The 21996-nt window shown below is 33.4% G+C and overlaps 1 protein-coding gene across 1 annotated transcript; it reads left to right on the top strand.

The window, feature by feature from the left end:
- Positions 1 to 6443: 6443 nt before the first annotated feature.
- THE1 (protein kinase family protein) lies at positions 6444 to 9869 on the top strand. Its single transcript, XM_021109089.2, has 4 exons — positions 6444 to 6488; positions 6643 to 6711; positions 6802 to 6845; positions 7022 to 9869. The coding sequence occupies exon 4, from the start codon at positions 7120 to 7122 to the stop codon at positions 9679 to 9681; it is 2562 nt and encodes an 853-aa protein (XP_020964748.1). The 5' UTR covers positions 6444 to 6488; positions 6643 to 6711; positions 6802 to 6845; positions 7022 to 7119; the 3' UTR covers positions 9682 to 9869.
- The last annotated feature ends 12127 nt before the right edge of the window (positions 9870 to 21996 follow it).

Below are 21996 nucleotides of genomic sequence, written 5' to 3'. Positions count from 1 at the left end.
TAAGACATTGATACAGAGATATATATTTGTATTTAGCAAATGAGACATTGACAAAAATATTATGTCTTAGAATATTAAATTAGTATATTTTATGTCATTTTTATTAAGAAGAACATAGAAATACTAAATGGAGATATAACTTATTATTATTATTATTATTATCACTTTTAAATTTTATAATTATATTTTTATTATTTTATTTTTCTTTTAAAATTCTGTGTAAAAAAATAAAAATAAAATAAATATTTTATTATTTATTCTATTTTATATTCAATATATCACTAAACAAAATATTAAATATTAAATTTTATTTATATTCTTTGTGTCTTATTTTAAGAGTTATGTCTTATACTCTTATTATGTTCTCAAAATTAAACATAATTTTGAATAACAATGTAAAGTAGTATAAATAGTTAGATAGACCATAGTAACCTGTTATTCATATTATACTTTTAAAATAAGTGTAGAAATTAACTTCTAATTAATTGGTATTAACAAATTTTTATTATAAAATTATGTTTTAAATTAATATAAATTGAATATGAAAACCAACTTTTAACGTTAGAATTTTAAGATTTATAATTAGAATTTAAATTTTAAAAATTGATTAATATAATTAAAAAAAAGTTAACTCTCTAATCGAAATCTAGGTTGTATTTCTGAAAATAAATTTTAGGAGTACTTTATTAGGCCTTTTATTTCAACTGATTAGGTATAAAAAGATGAAAAATGATGAGTATTTAAGTTTCAAAGAGGATAATAACTGCCAATAAATTATAGTTCAAATGACATAATCTTTTTATACTCATTTAAAAAGTTATGGGTTCGAGTTTTTCTATCTTCTGTAAAAAAAAAATAACGGATAAAAAAACTGGATAATTGGATATAATTAATCATCTCATCACATGGTCATGGGAAGAATAAAATGAGATGGTCTATTTAAATTTGTTTTATTTATAAGCTATAATTTTTTAATTCGGATCATTTATGGTTATTAGTTTAACGAGTTAAACGAATTGGTTTGTTTACTATTTTGTTTTAATTTTTAAATATTAACAAAAAATATTATTTTTAGGTTAAAAATCTTAAAAAAACTTTTTTTTTAGTTAATGGATTAAGTTTTCAGATTGAATAAAAAAATTGGCAAAAAAGTATTACTTTTTATAAAAATTATTAAAAAAAGTAAATGGATTACCCATTTAGTCTGCAGATTAGTTCATTTCATCTGTTTTTTTTTTTTTTAAGTTAATTGGACTCAACTTATTATATCCAAAATTTTAATAAATTTAATTTTAAAAGTAAAATTCGCTCGCTTAAATAAGTAAATGGGTTGTCCGATGAATTTAATCTATTTTAACAAGCCAACAGGAGGAGGACAGTTGAGTTGACTATTGTGGGGGTTGGTTGAGACTTTAGAAGCAAGTGGTTGAAGAATGAATGAATTTGCCTTTTAAGAACTTAGTTATTAAAACAACCGAAGAAAAAGGGAAAAGGGATAGAGAGAATCAATGCCTTTATTTGCGGCCTCAAATTCTAAGTCTAGGTCAACTTTCAAGTGTTCCTGTCCATTCTGTGCACATAGCCACATATTGCGTTGGTTGCGATCACGTACAAATTTCTATTCCAAATTCAAAATCAACTTCAAATTTTAAATGTTTTTAATTTAACTTTAATAGATTATTCACGTAATAAATCTTTTGTATGTTATGTAATTAGTTGTGGAAAGTGCTAGTTCAATAATTATTTTTTATAGTTAAATTTTTAAAATATTATTCATTTTCTTTTTTAAATTAACAAAAATACTGAAAATAATACAGGAATTTTTTATAAAAAATTAAAAAATCAATAAAATTTATTGTTTTTAATAAATATTTTTAATTATTAGTCTAATTTCTTTAATCTATCAATATAATAATAATATATTTTTTGTTCATATTTTTAAACGTAACTATTGGACAAAAATAATAAATTCTGCTAATTCTCTAGTATTCTTTTTTTTTTTTTATAGCTAGCATGTAATTTTTGGGAAAAATATAAATTTTTAAATACAAAAATTGTTAAATAAGAAATACAAACATTTTTTGTAAGAGATGAAGAAAAAATGCATTACAAAAAAAAAGGAAAAGAGAAATAAAAAAAAAACACATATACAATAGCAAGTGAGCAAGAGAAGTACGAAGAGGTCTGAAAGGGGGAAAAGGAAAAAGAAAAAAAAAAGTGTAGAACATGGGAAAGAAAAGGGAAAAAAAGGAATTTGATTGAAAAATGATTTGTTTAAGAACTATTATTTAATTATATATTGATAATTATTATAAATGAAATCATTAACCATTAAATTATGAGCTTGGACAATACTTCATTATACATGAAAAAGCTAAGTTGGCTATATAAATATTTTTTCTCACTAAAAATGTTCAGGACCAACAAATTCCTGTAAATTATTTTTTAAAATATGTTTCTCTTTTTTGTATTTAGAAAATAAAAAGATACTTGTTTTATAAAAAGAAAAAGGAGAGTTTATTTATACAAGCATAATTGAACAAAAATTGAGTACAGTAACAGTACAATTCATTAAAGAGAAAAAGAAGTTAACGAAAACAAAAGATAATTAAAGACACCACAAGACAAACACGTTAAGTCTTAATAATCATTAGAAACTATATATATATGAAATGATGATTATGACACCAAATAACACTTTGAATTTGTTATTGAGAAACTCTTAATTGTTCCTTTCGGTGCTTTCGTCGATGATGTAACGTTTATTCATCAACATTAATAAGAAAAGCAAAGCAGGAATATCCATTTACATAGAACAAAATAAAAAAATCATTAAGATGAAACTTTCGTAATTATTACTATTCAACATTAAATTACAAAATAAAAATAAAAGTTGAATGCGGGTGCTTATTATTACAGTAGTTATAACGTTTAAAAAGTATAGTTAAATTAAGTTATATTATTTGATTATTCGTAAATCGTAATACTTCTTAATTTTAAAAATATATAACATCAATTTTTTAACTATATTTTTAAATATTATCAATATTAATATTAACCATGACAACATTCACTAAAATAAAATAATTAATTTGTATCCAAACACACAAAAAAATGGCAGCAATAGCATATCCAATGAATAGATTAAAGTCATGAGGTTGAGAAATTTTATTCGGAAAGAGATATGTTATATTATTTAGATTGGAATAATTAATATCATATAGAAATTAAATGTGTGAATTGAGAAGCGACAGAAGGTGATGAGTGATAATGGATATGAAGATGCTGATATGAAAGATCGACTCCATGTGCTCCAACGCGTCTACTACTTAAAAATGTGTCATGCCAATTTCGCCAAACTCATTTTTCTTTTATTTAATATTTATACACAGAAATAAAAAATAGTAATAAATTAATACAATGTTCCACCGTGATTAATTATTTATGAATAATGTAATCCACTGATATACAATGTTATATATTTGTATGCAAAATCACTCCTAGGATTATACACCACATTATTACTAAAAGTTCTGAAATCCTATTACAACAATAAGGATAGATCATTGTATACAATATATAATATATTTGTGAATTGTGATAATGGGTATCAATTCTCCTTTTACAAATCATAGAAACTGCATGACAGTAACAAGTGGGCTCAATGCTCCCAAGAAAGGTATTTATCTTAATGATTTTATTACCTCATTCGAACTTTGATTAGAAAATACACCAAAATGTCCCTCTTCAAATTAGTTAATGGATTTCTTTCATGTCGTATTAAGGTAAATTCATGATAAAATTAAAGAAAAATTTAATACCATGTTATTAGGTTTTTTTTATAATTTATTTTGTACACTAAACAATTCTCTATTTTTTTCCAACTTAATATAGTCAGGATGTGTAATAAAAAACTTTGACTTAATCTCGTATGTTTTCGAGATGTGTATAAATTTTAGCTTTTTCATAATATATCGAGATGTAATTTTTTATTTAAATATGTAAATTGTCTCAAAATTAAATATAAATTTAATTATTTTGTTGGTTTTTATAATTTTACTAATTTGTAATTAAATTTCTATAATTTTTTCTTTTAATTAGGTTTTATATTATTTTTATTTTTGTAATTAAATTTTTTCTAATATAAAAAATATTAGAGTTAACTAAATATTTTTTACAAAGATATCCACAATTAAGAACCTAATTAGATCTTTGATCATATATTTTTAAGAAAAATATTCTATTAATTTTAATAATTTTGACATAAAAAAATTTAATTATAAAATTAAAAATAATAAAAACACAATTAAAAAAATAATATATATATAAATTTAATTATAAATTTAATAAAATTATAAAAACCAATAGAATAATTAAATCTTAAATATATTAGTAAATGGAATATTATTTTATTTTTATATAAAAGAAACCAATTTTTTACCCTTAAAAGATGGCCTTTTGGCGACGGTGAAAAGCAAAAGTGTTGCGAAAGAAAGTGTGATCTAGTTTTGGTTTGTCTCAAGTCCAAGTTGGGGAATGAAGGCAATGAAGCCGCGTTAAAGTGGGACCCACGTATCGTTGAACCCAGCGCAGCAACCATTCCCTTCGAAGACATGTTCTTTTGTTTTCTCTCTGTTCCCCTTCTTAACTCAATACCCCATAACCATACTATTTATATAATCTTAGTCTAATACTCTTGCTTCCAATACATTATATTCTTAAGCTTTATTTTATTTGAAGCTATAAGATTCGATAAAAAGGAGGTGGAAAATAGAGTAAAACTACTCATTTAATTCTTTAATGTTTGAAACATTGAAAATTCTTTTTCTTTTTCCAAAGATATCTTAATATTATTGTCATATTAATTCTTCGATTTTTTAACATAGTTTAAAAGGATTCTGATTAATAGGTGTTTTTTTCTTCTTCTTCTTCATCCTGTCTCAAATAATACAGAATTTAGAGTTATTGATGACTGATAATTTAATTCTTAAGAATTAGAATATTGATATTTTAATCTCTAAAAATAAGGTTATAGTATTTGAAATATTTACTTTGTTTATTTCTTTTAAGATTAAATGGTCATCATACCTTGTAATTATTAAATTCAAGATTTTAATAAAGTAGGTTAATTTATTCACCTATTTAAATAAATATTGAGAGTTTAAAATTTTAATTTATATATACAGTAATTTATTAATTAATGATAAATTTTTAAATACAATTGAAAATATCGTAAAAAAAATACATAGAAAGATTAGTTAATTTGAATAAATGGAAAATAATTATAAAACAAATAAAAAATAAGATAAAATAAATATTAAGATATTATAATAAGTTTTATGTATTATTATATAAAGTTAATTTTGATGTATTATTAATATAAAGGTGAATTCAATCGTACCCTCTTTAAAATAAAGGATAAATTACCTCTTGTAATATATATATTGAAAGTGATTCACCATATGAGTTTTTTGATGTGAAAGAGATTTTTACTAATGTAATTTATGCACTTAAGGTAGATGAGAGCTTATGGTCGTGATGATAGAAATCATAAAGACATTTGGAAAGATTCTTTAAATTCTCAAGTCATAAATACAGTTAAAGACATTGTTGTTAATGATGTCAAATACAAGTTTCAAGGGATCGTAGATTTGGATCCTCATGAGATTAAAGGCATTGTTGTCGATGAGGTGGAGATCACTAAAATTTGCAAGATGAGGTGACAATTATGCACAAGAATTTAATCATTTTCATGGGACAAAAATTTTGCGGACAATGAACTTCGAGAATGTTATCACCATATAGACGCTGAGGTTGGGAAAGAGTTGTGCCTATGTAGCAGAGATTCTCCGTACTTTGGTAGCACAAATGTTGCCATGTGTAACGAGCTGAATGCGTACTTGCACCTTGTTGATGGGTTTGTGAGTTAATCGCAAAAAAATTTTTTCAGTGGTGACAGCCACCACTACCACCATAGACTGATGATGCTAAACTAAATTTAAATAATCACAAGAGAAAAAGAAAAGTAGAAAACATATACCTAATTATTATGATTAACATTCAACTTAATTATAATTATAGACACTATATATATCACAGAGAATAATTTACTCTTTATTTTAGAGAAGATATGGCAACATTCATCTAACATAAATAGTTTTATATGAATATCTAATTATGTAATATCATATTATTAAAAATAATTATTTTTATTAACGGTATGAATAAACATAAAAAAATGACAGTATAAAAGATCAATGTATCAAAATTAAATTTTTATTATGTTTTTTTTTTTTTGTTTTTTTTTAATAAGATATCAAATGAGCGGCTGTATATCACAAAGCACAACCAATTCTAAGATAATTGTAGACCACATCCCCAGAACTTCCATTTTTATATTCCTTTTCAATTTTTTTAACATTATAACATTGGTGTCAAAGATTCTGAAATTTTGAAAACCACACCACCAAATCTTCAAGAAACAGCTGGTTCATTTCTTTTCTTTTCTTTTTTCTCTTCTTAATGGAAGTTAGTAGAATAATAACTAAGATTAAAACTTTGAAGTTCCATGAACCTTTTTTCCAAGTCATAATTTTTCTTTCTTTGTTGAGTTTTTGTGGGGTCCCCATTTTTGTTCTGTAGATGACAGCCTAATCAACAGCCTGGAAAAGGGTGTGTGTGCAGCCACCACACTAAAAAGCTTTCAACTTGGTTGATGATTCATACTTGAAGCATTTTCATTTTTCACTAATGCCATTCACGTAATCAACCTTAATCCCACTCTCATTTATTCTCTTTCAGAACTTGCTCAATTTTTGCCATACACATTTTCCCTCGAAGACAAGGTATGCATATCAAGACAACTCTTTTTTCTTTTTCTGTGTATTTCTCACTCTACTTACGTAAGAGAATTCTAGCAACTAGATTTTGACACCACCTCTTCTGTATTTGTGTCTTGTAAGAAATGTTTGGTTTTTGTTTGTTTTGTGCATTGAATTTGATAGATCCGAGGTTGGTGCAGGTTTTTGTGTGTGTGTGCATTTGGGAAAAGAGGTGTTGTTGTTGCTGATGCTCACAACCTGTTTGATTATATGGGACTAGTGTGAAGACAAGGCTACAATGTTGATGATGAAACTTGTTCTCAAGTGGGTTTCTTCTGTTTTTGTTGTTTTGCTTCTGTTCTTGTTGAATGGAGCATTTTCAGCAACATCTTCTTCATCATACACTCCTCCTGATAACTATCTCATTGCTTGTGGTTCCTCAAAAAACATCACCTTCCAAGGCCGCACCTTTGTTCCTGATTCACAGCATTCTTCACTAGTGTTCAAAACTGGGGATTCTCTTGTTTCTGCTAGTTCCAATTCTAGTACTGCACCATCCCCAATTTACCAATCAGCTAGGATCTTCACTGATACAGCTACATATAGGTTTGAGATTGCGCAAGAGGGTCGGCACTGGGTCCGGCTTTATTTTTCGCCTGTCCGGAACTCCGGTCACGATTTGAATTCTGCTTCTGTGACAGTTGTTACTGATAATTTTGTTCTCTTGAGCAATTTCACATTTAGGAGCTACAATGGTTCTTATATGTTTAGGGAATATGCTATCAATGTTACCTCTGATACCTTGACTATGACCTTTATCCCTTCTAATGGTTCAATTGCCTTTGTCAATGCAATTGAAGTTGTGTCTATGCCTGATGATTTGTTTGTTGATCAGGCATTGGCCCTTAACCCCTCGGCCCCATTCAGCGGCCTCTCTGAACTCGCTTTCGAAACAGTTTACCGGGTGAACATAGGAGGTCCCTTGATTACTGCCCAAAATGACACCCTTGGAAGGACTTGGGAGAATGATCTGAAGTACCTCCATGTGAACAGCTCGGTCACTAATGTGTCGGTTGATCCTTCTATCATCAAGTATCCAGCAGGCGTGACGCCTCAGACGGCTCCGAATTGGGTCTATGCCACAGCTGAAGCAATGGGGGATCCAAATGTGCCCAATTCCAATTTCAACATTACTTGGGTCTTCCCTGTGGATCCAAGTTTCTCGTATTTTATCCGGGCACATTTTTGTGATATTATGAGTACTTCATTGAACACTTTAGTGTTCAATATGTTCATAAACTCTGACATAGCTATTGGAAGTCTTGATCTCTCATCCATAACCAACGACTTGGATGTGCCTTACTTTAAGGACTTCGTCTCCAATGCTTCGGACTCTAACACTTTAACAGTAAGTGTTGGTCCTGATACCATGGCAGATCTCACTAATGCTACTATGAATGGATTGGAGATAATGAAAATCAGCAATTCACTGAGGAGTTTGGATGGGCTTTCTTCAGTTGAGAGTCTCCTTCCTAGTTCACAATCAAAGAAGAACAAGATAGGAATAATAGTTGGTTGTGCTGTTGGAGCTTTAGCTGCCATAATATTTGTTGGATTATGTTGTTATTGCTGCTTGGTACGACGCAAATCAAAGGATACTCAACAAGGTGGTCATCCATGGCTGCCTTTGCCCTTGCATGGAAACTCTCAGACCATGACAAAAATGTCAACACTGTCGCAAAAGAGCGGAACTGCAAGTTGCATATCTTTGGCTTCCTCAAATCTTGGACGCTTCTTCACTTTCCAAGAAATTCTAGACGCAACCAACAAATTTGATGAGAAGTTGCTTCTTGGTGTTGGTGGTTTTGGTAGAGTTTACAAGGGAACTCTTGATGATGGAACCAATGTAGCTGTTAAGAGAGGCAATCCTAGATCTGAACAAGGTATTGCTGAATTCCGAACAGAAATCGAAATGTTATCCAAGCTTCGCCACCGTCATCTTGTGTCTCTCATTGGTTATTGCGATGAGAGGTCAGAAATGATTCTTGTCTATGAATACATGGCTAATGGACCCCTCAGGAGTCACCTGTATGGAACTGACCTGCCACCTCTGTCCTGGAAGCAGCGGCTTGAAATCTGCATTGGAGCAGCAAGAGGCCTCCATTATCTCCACACAGGTGCATCTCAAAGCATAATTCATAGGGATGTAAAGACAACAAACATCCTCTTAGATGATAACTTCGTTGCCAAGGTTGCTGATTTCGGCCTCTCCAAAACTGGTCCTGCTCTTGATCAAACTCATGTGAGCACTGCTGTCAAGGGCAGTTTCGGTTATCTTGATCCCGAATACTTCAGGAGACAACAGCTTACAGAGAAATCAGATGTCTATTCTTTTGGAGTAGTTCTAATGGAAGTGTTATGCACAAGGCCGGCTTTGAACCCTGTCCTTCCAAGGGAGCAGGTTAATATAGCTGAATGGGCAATGACTTGGCAGAAAAAGGGTATGCTTGATCAAATCATGGATCAAAATCTAGTTGGAAAAGTCAACCCTGCTTCTCTTAAGAAGTTTGGGGAGACTGCTGAGAAATGCTTGGCTGAGTATGGTGTGGATAGGCCATCCATGGGAGATGTCTTGTGGAACCTTGAATATGCTTTGCAACTCCAGGAGACCTCGTCGGCACTTTCGGAGCCAGAAGATAATAGCACGAACCACATTACCGGAATTCAGTTGACTCGTCTTGAGCAATTCGACAACAGTGTGAGTATGATGGATGGGGGCATTTCTGGCACCGATGATGATGCTGAAGATGCTGCGACAAGTGCAGTGTTCTCGCAATTGGTAAATCCTCGTGGAAGATGAGTTCTTTCTTGTGTACCATTAGTTCAAGCCTTGGACTAAATTGAAAGTCCTGATTGATGAATGAAAGTTGTTTCTCATTTCATTATTGTTTTTGTAATTTTTTTTTCCTTTTTGCTCATAACATAAAGTTACCATGTAATATAGTATAGTTGTTCAGTTCTACAATAAAAGTTAGATTTGGTGAACCATCTTACATGCAATGTACTTTACAAAATTGTGGGTACCAATGTACTCCACAAAAATCACTTTTTTTTTTCCTGAACCGTTTCCAATTTTATCATTCCATGATATCCATAAATCAATTTGATGTTTAAAGCTCACTATCAACATATTTTGAAAATGATAGTAAGTAAAATGGATGAAAAACATTGATAGATAGAACTCATATTATCAACTTGCTAAACTACCTTAAAGAATCACCTCTTGATGTTGTCCAAAACTTTACCTGTTTTTCTTAATTTCCTTTGAATGTCAACTTATTTCTTACCATCCTGCCAATGCACAATCAATAGAGTAGATCTCAATTGTATGTTTCTTCTCTAATGGGCTGTGACTAATTGGGAGTGGATTTTCTTAAAAAAAAAAAAATCAATTATTTGGTAAATTATGATTTTTTATTATTGAATATTTTTTCTTATTTATTATTATTTTTTGTCTCACTTAAAAAGTGTAAAGTGAGAGATCACATTTCGCCAAACAATTGAAAAAAAATTAAGAAGATCTATTCTTCTCACTAATTGTTACAATGCCTCATCTTCATGTAACCAATTTTCTCTTAGATGTTTTTGGATACACAATAAAATCGTTCATCCAATTCAATTCAAATTGAAAACTGATTAAAATCCCACTAATTTGGATTTAATTGGATTTTATTTTTACCAAATCGCATGAATTAGATCGGATTTCGAATCTACTTTTTAAAACCAATCAAATCCAATCTAACCAGGACAATGTAATATAATAATATTATTTTATTATTACATTTAAAATTCTACTTATAATATAATCAATTTGTTTTATATTTTTATCTTATTTATGTAATATTATTATTTAGTGAACATTTTATATATATATATATATATATATATATATATATATATATATATATATATATATTTATAGAACTGCAAATCCAATCCAATTCAAACTGATCCAAACTGCTTAAAATTGGATTGGGTTATCTAAAAAAATAATCCAATCCAAACCGCATCGCAAGTAAGATTAATGTTTGGATCGGATAAATTTTTTATAACAAACTTATCGAATTCGCACCACAAATACCCCTACTAATCGCCTAGTGACGATTTTCTGCATAGACGTTTGTTCATAAAAAAAAACGCGTGTATATGTTACTACTCCTTTTTTTCCACGTTTTTTTAGCACACAATTTTTTGTTGAAGAGCACAAAAATTTTTTGAGATAACACAATTTTAAAGCACAGCACAAAAAAAAAATTGCACATAATACAAATTTATCGATATAGCATATAAATTTTTGCACATAGCACACAAATCTTTGCACAAAGCACACAAACTTTTGCTATGAATATTGACGAACAGGAATTTTGCCAGTAAAGAATGTCATAAAAACAGTCGCGTTGTAGATATAGTCTCTAAACCAACAAAAATCCCTTTCGTGCAAACGTTTTGGTTGTCACAAGTAACAAACCCTTTAAAAATTGTTAACCGAGTATTCAAACCTCGGCTCGTCTTCTCAAGGAACTGCAGGGAAGTATGTTCTTATTATTGGCTATAAAGGTTGTAATCGGGGTTTAGAAGATGAGAAGCAAGTGATTTAAATGGCAATTAAAATCAATAAATAACTGTAAAGCAACTTTTGGCAGGGTAAGAGAAATTGGAAGTCCAACTTGGTTATCCCTCTCAACAATAATGAAAGTTGAATCTTAATTCCTCTTAGTTAACCTTTAAAGCAAAGGAAAGTCAAGGGACTAATTAGTTTGACCTTCGAATCCTATTTATTTCCTAAGAAAAAGTTGGGATTATTGAAGTTCAGTTTAATTAGCAAGATAGCGATTATCAATTATGCTGAGTTGGATAATGTTGAGTTACTGATTTCTTAACCAAGACCAAAAGGGAAAAAAGTAAAATTGCTGGAATAAAAATGTCCTTAGATGGGAAGCAAAAATATCTTAAATCAAAGAGAACAATAATAAACTGAAATACCTCAAATAATCATTAATTCAAATCATAACATGGAAACGGTTCATAAGCCAATTTGGCAACATCTATAGATACGAATAAAAGCATTAAAGTGAAAGTAGCATAGAAACATAGATTAAAGTAAATATTAAACCTGGATCGAGAGTCACTCTTAAAAACTAAGAGAAGTCCTAAATCCTAATCCTAAGAGAGAGAGGAGAGAACCTCTCTCAAACTAAATCTAAATCATGGAAAGTGAAAATTGGCCAGCTCTCCCTGAATGGATGCATTCCCCCACTTCATAACCTCTGGTCTATGCCTTCTGGACTTGGATTTGGGCCAAAAAGGGCTTCAGAATTCGCTATGAGCGTTTTCTGCAATTTCTGGTGCGTGGCCTCTGTCACGCGTCCGCGTGGGTCACGCGGTCGCGTCATTCGGAGCTTTTCCTTGCCACGCAGTCGCGTCAGTCATGCGACCGCGTTATATACGTTCTGCTTAAGGCGCGCGGTCGCGTCAGTCATGCGACCGCGTCACTGCTTCTTTGCGCTTGGCATGCGTCCGCGTTGCCCATGCGATCGCGTGGATGCTAATTTCTTCAGAAGCTCCGTTTTGTGCTTTCCTTCCAATTTTGTATGTTTCCTTTCCATCCTTTAAGTCATTCCTACCTTAGAAGATATGAAAACTACTCAACACACTAATCACGGCATCGAATGGAATTAAAGGTGATTAAAATAATTAATTTAAAAGCATAGAAAACATGTTTTTCACATACATCACATAATAAAGAAGGAGAGTAAAACCATGCAATTAACACGAATAAGTGGTTGAAGGATTGAATAAATCACTCAAATTAATCACAAAATACATCATAAAATATGGGTTTATCAAATATACTTTGTTAGTTGGGTTAGTTAATGTTCTAATTATATAGTCCTCCAAAAATTTTTATATTATACATCAAAATTTCTATGCTGTGCACCAAAATTTTTGTACTGTACAGCAAAATTTATGTGTTGTGTGTATTTTATTAGTATAGTGTACAAATTTTTACATATAGCACATAAATATTTGTATATAGCACACAATTTTTTGCATATAGTACACAAATTTTTACTATAAATTTATTTTGTTAGTTAAGTGAGTTAATGTTCTGGGTATGTAGTCCTTCAAAAATTTTCTGTGCTGCACATCAAAATTTATGTGTTGTACATATTTCATTGGTATATGATGAGCGGATAATTTATATGCTTTTTGGCACTATTTTTAGGTAGTTTTTAGTATGATTTAGTTACTTTTTATTATATTTTTATTAGTTTTTAAATAAAAATTATATTTCTGGACTTTACTATGAGTTTGTGTATTTTTCTGTGATTTCAGGTATTTTCTGGCTGAAATTGAGGGACCTAAGCAAAAATCTGATTCAGAGGCTGAAAAAGGACTGCAGATGCTGTTGGATTCTGACCTCCCTTCACTCGAAGTGAATTTTCTGGAGCTACAGAAGCCCAATTGGCACGATCTCAATTGCGTTGGAAAGTAGACATCCTGGGCTTTTCAGCAATATATAATAGTCCATACTTTGTCCGAGTTTTGATAACGCAAACTGGCGTTTAAACGCCAACTTTCTACCCTATTCTGGCGTTAAACGCCAGAACTGGCATAAAAGCTGGAGTTAAACGCCCAAACTAGCACCAAAGTTGGCGTTTAACTCCAGGAACAGCCCAAGCATGAAAAAGCTTCAATGCTCAGCCTAAGCACACACCAAGTGGGCCCCGGAAGTGGATTTCTGCATCATTTACTCATTTCTGTAAACCCTAGGCTACTAATTTTCTATAAATAAGACCTTTTGTTATTGTATTTTCATCTCTGAAACACATTATGTAACTTTACGTTCTGAGACCTCCATGGGAGGCTGGCCACTCGTCCATGTCTACCCTATTTTCACTTATGTATTTTCAACGGTGGAGTTTCTACACCCCATAGATCAAGTGTGGAGCTCTACTGTTCTTCATAAATTAATGCAATTACTACTGTTTTTCTTTTCAATTCAAGCTTATTCTTGTTCTAAGATATTCATTTGCACATAAGAACATGATGAATGTGATGATTATGTGACACTCATCACCATTCTCACCTATGAACACGTGCTTGACAACCACTTCCGTTCTACATGAAAACGAGCTTGAATGCATATCTCTTAGCCTCGAGATCAGAGCCTTCGTGGTATAAGCTAGAATCAATTGGCAGCATTCTTGAAATCCGGAAAGTCTAAACCTTATCTGTGGTATTCCGAGTAGGATCTGGGATGGGATGACTGTGACGAGCTTCAAACTCGCGAGTGTTGGGCGTAGTGACAGACGCAAAAGGATCAATGGATCCTATTCCAATATGAGTGAGAATCGACAGATGATTAGCCGTGCGGTGACAGTGCATTTGGACCATTTTCACTGAGAGGAAGGACGGTAGCCATTGACAACGGTGATCCCCCAATATACAGCTTGCCATGGAAATGAGTACGTATGATTGGATGAAGGCAATAGGAAAGCAGAGGTTCAGAAGCAACAAGCATCTTCATACGCTTATCTGAAATCCCACCATTGAATTACATAAGTATCTCAATCTTATTTTCTGTTTTAATTATATTTTAATTATCAAAATCCCATAACCATTTGAATATGCCCGACTGAGATTTACAAGGATGACCATAGCTTGTTTCAAGCCGACAATCTCCGGGGGATCGAACCTTACTCACGTAAGGTATTACTTGGACGACCCAATGCACTTGCTGGTCAGCTACACGGAGTTGTGTGAAAAGTGTGCGATCACGATTTCGTGTACCAAGTTTTTGACGCCGTTGCCGGAGGTTGTTCGAGTTTGGACAACTGACGATTTATCTTGTTGCTCAGATTAGGTAATTTTATTTTATTTTAAGCTTCTATTTTTATTTTATTTTTGAAATTTTTTTTTCAGAATTTTTAAGAATGAATTCTAGAGTTTCATGATGATTTGTCGAAGTCTGGCTGGCTATGAAGCCATGTCTAATCCTTTAAGTCTTGCTGTTGAATGTAATGATCTGCTGAAGCTTGGCTGGCCATTGGCCATGTCTAGTGTTTTGGACCGAAGCTTTCACTGAAAGCTTGGCTGGCTAGTAAGTCATGTCTAATTCCTGGACCGGAGTTTTAGACTAACATTGCATGATTCCTGGAATTCTCATTAAGAATTTTGAATTCCTTATTTTCTTTTTCCAAATAATTTTCGAAAAATACAAAAAAAATTATAAAATTATAAAAATAAAAAATAATTTGTATTTCTTGTTTGAGTCTAGTATCAGATTTTAAGTTTGGTGTCAATTGCATATTTTTCTTTCTCGCAATTTTCGAAATCTTATGCATTATGTTCTTTGTTGATCTTCAAGTTGTTCTTGATGATTTTCTTTGTTCTGATCTTTGAACTCTCCTGTTTGGTGTCTTTTGTTGTTTTTCATATGCATTTGCAAAATTATTATTGTCCCTAGTATACAAACTTCTAAGTTTGGTGTCTTGCATGCATAATTTGTTTTGATCTTGATTTTCCATGTTTAGTTCATTCTGTTGTTTTTCTTTCTCATCATTAAAAATTTAAAATTTTTTTCAAAAGTATGTCTTTTCAAATCAATAATACAGAGAATTGAAGATTCAGAAGATACAGCAGAAGAATTACAGAGAAAAAGCTGGGCGTTCAAAACGCCCAGTGAGGAAGGAAAACCGGCGTTTAAATGCCAGCCAGGGTACCTGGCTGGGCGTTAAACGCCCAAAAGGGTAGTATTTTGGGCGTTAAACGGCAGGATGGCACGGGAGGGGAGATTTTGTTTTCAATTCAAATCTTCAAAATTTTTCAAAATCAAATCTTTTTCACATCATACCTTTTTCAAATCACATCTTTTTCAATTTTCTTTTTAATATTTTCAAAAATTCCAAAATAATTTTCAAAATCTTTTTCTTATTTTTATTTCATATTTTCAAAATTAATGCTAATATTTAATATGATTGATTCAAAATCTCAAGTTGTTACTTGCCTATTAAGAAAGGTTCAATTCTTAAATTTTAAAATCATATCTTTTAGTTTCTTGTTAGTCAAGTAATCAACTTTAATTTTCAAAATCAAATCCTCTTAAATTGTTTTTCAATCATATCCTCTTAATCACATCTTTTTCAAAATAATTTTCAATCATATCTTTTTGATTGCTAATTTCAAAATCTTTTTCAAAATCACTTAACCACTTTCTCACTTTTAATTTTCGAAAACCATCAATCAATTTTTCAAAATTCTTTTTTTTATTTAAAAATCTGTTTTCGAAAATTTCCCTACCTCCTCACCCTCTTCTATTTAAGGACTAACACTTCTCCTCTATTAGCAATTCGGACTCTCTCCCTCTCTATAAGTTCGAAATGTCTTCTCTACCTCATCCTTCCATTCCTCTTTTCCTCTAACACCTCAAGGAATCTCTATACTGTGACATAGAGGATTCCATGCTTTTTTGTTCTCTTCTCTTTCATATGAGCAGGAGCAAGGATAAGAACATTCTTGTTGAAACTGATCCAGAACCTGAAAAGACTCTAAAGAGGAAGCTAAGAGAAGCTAAAGCACAACTCTCTGAAGAGGACCTAACAGAAATTTTTGAAAAAGAAGAAGACATGGTAGCCGAAAACAACAACAATAGTGGAGATGCAAGGAAGATGCTTGGTGACTTTATTGCACCCTCTTCTGACTTCTGTGGAAGGAGCATCTCAATTCCTGCAATTGGAGCAAACAACTTTGAGCTTAAGCCTCAATTAGTTTCTCTAATGCAGCAGAATTATAAGTATCATGGACTTTCATTAGAAGATCCTCATAAGTTTTTAGCTGAATTCTTGCAAATCTGTGACACCGTTAAGACCCATGGGGTTGACCCTGAGGTCTACAGACTTATGCTCTTCCCTTTTGCTGTAAAAGACAGAGCTAGGACATGGTTGGACTCACAACCTAAAGAAAGCCTGAACTCTTGGGAAAAGATGGTCAATGCCTTATTGGCAAAGTTCTTTCCACCTCAAAAATTGAGTAAGCTTAGAATGAAAGTCCAAACCTTCGGACAAAAAGAAGGCGAATCCCTCTATGAGGCTTGGGAAAGATACAAGCAATTGATCAGAAGGTGTCCTTCTGGCATGCTTTCAGAATGAAGCATCATATGTATATTTTATGATGGTCTGTCTGAACTGTCCAAGATGTCATTGGACAACTCTGCTGGTGGATCTCTTCATCTGAAGAAGACGCCTGCAGAAGCCCAGGAACTTATTGAAATAGTTGCAAATAACCAATTTATGTACACTTCTGAAAGGAATCCTGTGAATAATGGGACAACTCAGAAGAAAGGAGTTCTTGAGATTGATACTCTGAATGTCATATTGGCTCAGAATAAAATATTGACTCAGCAAGTCAATATGATTTCTCAGAGTCTGTTTGGAATGCAAGCAGCAACAGGCAGTACTAAGGAAGCTTCCTCTGAAGAAGAAGCTTATGATCCTGAGAATCCTGCAATGGAAGAGTTGAATTATATGGGAGAACCCTATGGAAACACCTATAATCCTTCATAGAGAAATCATCCAAATCTCTCATGGAAGGATCAACAGAAGCCTCAAAAAGGCTTCAACAACAATAATGGTGGAAGAAATAGGTTTAGCAATAGCAAGCCTTTTCCATCATCTTCTCAGCAACAGACAGAGAATTCTGAGCAGAGTCCCTCAGGCTTAGCAAACATAGTCTCTGATCTATCTAAGGCCACTCTCAGTTTCATAACTAAAACAAGGTCTTCCATTAAAAATTTGGAGGCACAAGCGGGTCAGCTGAGTAAAAAGGTTACTGAAACTCCTCATAGCACTCTCCCAAGCAATACAGAAGAAAACCCCAAGCGAGAGTGCAAGGCCATAACCATGACCAACATGGCCGAACCTGGAGAGAGTAAGGAGGACGTGAGTCCCAGTGAGAAAGACCTCATGGGACTTTCTCTGGACAAAAGGGAGTTTTCCTTTGAGGAACCAAAGGAATTTGAAGCTCATACAGAGACCATAGAGATTCCACTAAACTTCCTTCTACCATTCATGAGCTCTGATGAGTATTCTTCCTTTAAAGAAGATGAAGATATTGCTGAAGATCAAGTTGCTAAGTACCTTGGAGCAATTATGAAGCTAAATGCCAAATTATTTGGTAGTGAGACTTGGGAGGATGAACCTCCCTTGCTCATCAATGAACTGAATGATCCGATTCAATTGAAATTACCTCAGAAGAGACAGGATCCTGGAAAGTTCTCAATATCTTGTACCATAGGCACCATGACCTTTGAAAAGGCCCTGTGTGACCTGGGGTCAAGTATAAACCTCATGCCCCTCTCTGTAATGGAGAAATTAGGGATCCTTGAGGTGCAAGCTGCAAGAATCTCACTAGAGATGGCAGACAATTCAAGGAAACATGCTTATGGACTTGTAGAGGATGTCTTGGTAAAGGTTGAAGGCTTTACATCCCTGCTGACTTTATAATCCTTGACACTGGGAAGAATATGGATGAATCCATCATCCTTGGTAGACCCTTCCTAGCCACAGCAAAAGCTATGATTGATTTTGACAGAGAAGAGTTGGTCCTTCAAGTGAATGATGACTACCTTGTGTTTAAGGCTCAAGGATCTCCCTCTGTAACCATAGAGAAGAAGCATGACAAGCTTCTCTCAATGCAGAGTCAAACAGAGTCCCCACATTCAAACTCTAAGTTTGGTGTTGGGAGGCCATCATCATGCTCTGAGTATCTGTGAGGCTCCATGAGAGCCCACTGTCAAGCTATTAACACTAAAGAAGCGCTTGTTGGAAGGCAACCCAATCTTTACTTATCTATGTTAAATTTCTATTTTATATTGTTATTTTATGTTTTATTTAGGTTGATGATCATGTGAAGTCATAAAAACAACTGAAAAATCAAAAACAGAATGAAAAATAGCATTAAAAATAGCACACCCTGGAGGATGATCTTACTGGCGTTTAAACGCTAGTAAGGGTAGCAGAATGGGTGTTAAACGCTCAGTCTGGTACCATTCTGGGTGTTTAACGCCAGAAAAGGGCACCAGACTGGCGTTTAACGCCAGAAAAAGGGCAACAAACTGGTGTTTAATGCCAGAAAAGGGCAACAAGCTAGCGCTTAAATGCCAGAAAGGGAAGAAAAGCTGGCGTTAAACGCCAGAAATGGGCAGCAACCTGGCGTTTAACGCTAGGATTGGCACTCCAAAGGGTGTTTACACGCCAACATGGTGCAAGGATGAGAAATCCTTGACACCTCAGGATCTGTGAACCCCACAGGATCCCCACCTACCTCAACTCTCTCTCTCTCTCTTCTTCACAACCTTCCATAACACCCTTTTCCAAATACCCCTCACTAATCACCTCTATTTCTCTTCCCCATAACACTCTCCTCACAATTCAAATTCAAAATCCTTTCCCTCCCAAACCCAACCCCTAATACACAAACCCTACCCTCTCTTTCCACTCCTATATAAACCCATCTTCACTCCTTCATTTCCACATACCACAAACACTACTTCTCCCCTTGGACGAACCACTAAACCCCCTCTATCTCCTCTATTTCTTCTTCTTCTACTCTCTTCTTTCTTCTTTTGCTCGAGGACGAGCAAACCTTCTAAGTTTGGTGTGGTAAAAGCGTTGCTTTTTATTTTTCCATAACCATTTATGGCACCTAAGACCAGAGAAACCTCTCGAAAGAGGAAAGGGAAGGCAAAAGCTTCCACCTCTGAGTCATGGGAGATGGAGAGATTCATCTCAAAGGTCCATCAAGACCACTTCTATGAAGTTGTGGCCAAGAAGAAGGTGATCCCTGAGGTCCCTTTCAAGCTCAAAAAGAGTCAATATCCGGAGATCCGACATGAGATTCGAAGAAGAGGTTGGGAAATTCTCACCAATCCCATTCAACAAGTCGGGATCTTAATGATTCAAGAGTTCTATGCCAATGCATGGATCACCAAAAACTATGATCAAAGTATGAACCCGGACCCAAAGAATTGGCTTACAATGGTCCGGGGGAAATGCTTAGATTTCAGTGCAGAAAATGTAAGGTTGGCATTCAACTTGCCAATGATGCAAGGAGATGCACGCCCCTACACTAGAAGGGTCAACTTTGATCAAAGGTTGGACCAAGTCCTTATGGACATTTGTGTGGAAGGCGCTCAATGGAAGAGAGACGCAAGAGGGAAGCTGGTTCAACTAAGAAGGCTAGACTTCAAGCCAGTGGCTAGGGAATGGTTGGAGTTCATCCAACGCTCAATCATTCCCACTAGCAACCGGTCTGAAGTTACTATAGACCGGGCTATCATGATCCATAGCATCATGAATGGAGAGAAAGTAAAAGTTCATGAGGTTATATCCCTAGAAATCTACAAGGTGGCATACAAGTCCTCTGCTTTGGCAAGGTTAGCCTTTTCTCATCTCATTTGTCACCTCTGCAATTCAACTGGAATTGACATAGAGGAAGACACCCTCATTGATGAGGACAAGCCCATCACTAAGAAAAGGATGGAGCAAGCAAGAGAGCCCACTCATGGACCTCAACAAGAGCATGAGGAAATCCCTCATCATGAAATCCCTAAGATGCCTCAAGGGATGCACTTTCCTCCACAAAATTATTGGAGCAAATTAACACCTCCCTAGGAGAATTAAGTTCCAACATGGGACAACTAAGGGTGGAGCACCAAGAGCATTCCATCCTCCTTCATAAAATTAGAGAAGACCAAAGAGCCATGAGGGAGGAGCAACAAAGGCAAGGAAGAGACATAGAGGAGCTCAAGTGTTCCATTGGATCTTCAAGAGGAAGAACTAGCCGCCATCACCAAGGTGGACCCGTTCTTTAATCTCCTTGCTCTTATTTTTCTGTTTTTTGAAAATTATGCTTTATGTTCTATCTATGTTTGTGTCTTTACTACATGATCATTAGTGTCTTAGTGTCTATGCCTTAAAGCTATGAATGTCCTATGAATCCATCACCTTTTTTAAATGAAAAATATTTTTAATTGCAAAAGAACAAGAAGTACATGAATTTTGAATTTTAAAATAGTTTAATTATTTTGATGTGGTGGCAACACCTTTTGTTTTCTGAATAAATGCTTGAACAGTGTATATTTTTGAATTTATTGTTTATGAATGTTAAAATTGTTGGCTCTTGAAAGAATGATAAAAAAGGAGAAATATTATTTGATAATCTGAAAAATCATATAATTGATTTTTGAAGCAAGAAAAAGCAGTGAAAAGCTTGCAGAAAAAAATGGCAAAAAAAAGAAAAAAAAAGAAAGAAAAAGAAAAAGCAAGCAGAAAAAGCCAGTAACCCTTTAAACCAAAAAGCAAGGGTAAAAAGGATCCAAGGCTTTGAGCATTAATGGATAAGAGGGCCTAAAGGAATAAAATCCTGGCCTAAGCGGCTAAACCAAGCTGTCCTTAACCATGTGCTTGTGGCATGAAGGTGTCAAGTGAAAAACTTGAGACTGAGCGGTTAAAGTCGTGGTCCAAAGCAAAAGAGTGTGCTTAAGAGCTCTGGATACCTCTAATTGGGGACTCTAGCAAAGCTGAGTCACAATCTGAAAAGATTTACCCAGTTATGTGTCTGTGGCATTTATGTATCCGGTGGTAATACTGGAAAACAAAATGCTTAGGGTCACGGCCAAGACTCATAAAGTAAATGTGTTCAAGAATCAACATACTGACCTAGGAGAATCAATAACACTATCTGAATTCTGAGTTCATATAGATGCCAATCATTCTGAACTTCAAAGGATAAAGTGAGATGCCAAAACTATTCAGAAGCAAAAAGCTAAGAGCCCCGCTCATCTAATTAAGACTGATCTTCATAGATGATTTCGGAATTTATTGTATATTCTCTTCTTTTTATCTTATTTTGTTTTTAGTTGCTTGGGGACAAGCAACAATTTAAGTTTGGTGTTGTGATGAGCGGATAATTTATACGCTTTTTGGCACTGTTTTTAGGTAGTTTTTAGTATGATTTAGTTATTTTTTATTATATTTTTATTAGTTTTTAAATAAAAATTACATTTCTGGACTATACTATGAGTTTGTATATTTTTTCTGTGATTTCAGGTATT

This window comes from Arachis ipaensis, chromosome B8 (genome assembly GCF_059453495.1).
Source record: "Arachis ipaensis isolate K30076 ecotype BB chromosome B8, ASM5945349v1, whole genome shotgun sequence".
NCBI classification, from domain to species: domain Eukaryota; kingdom Viridiplantae; phylum Streptophyta; class Magnoliopsida; order Fabales; family Fabaceae; genus Arachis; species Arachis ipaensis.
This window is presented reverse-complemented; position numbering and strand designations above follow the sequence as displayed.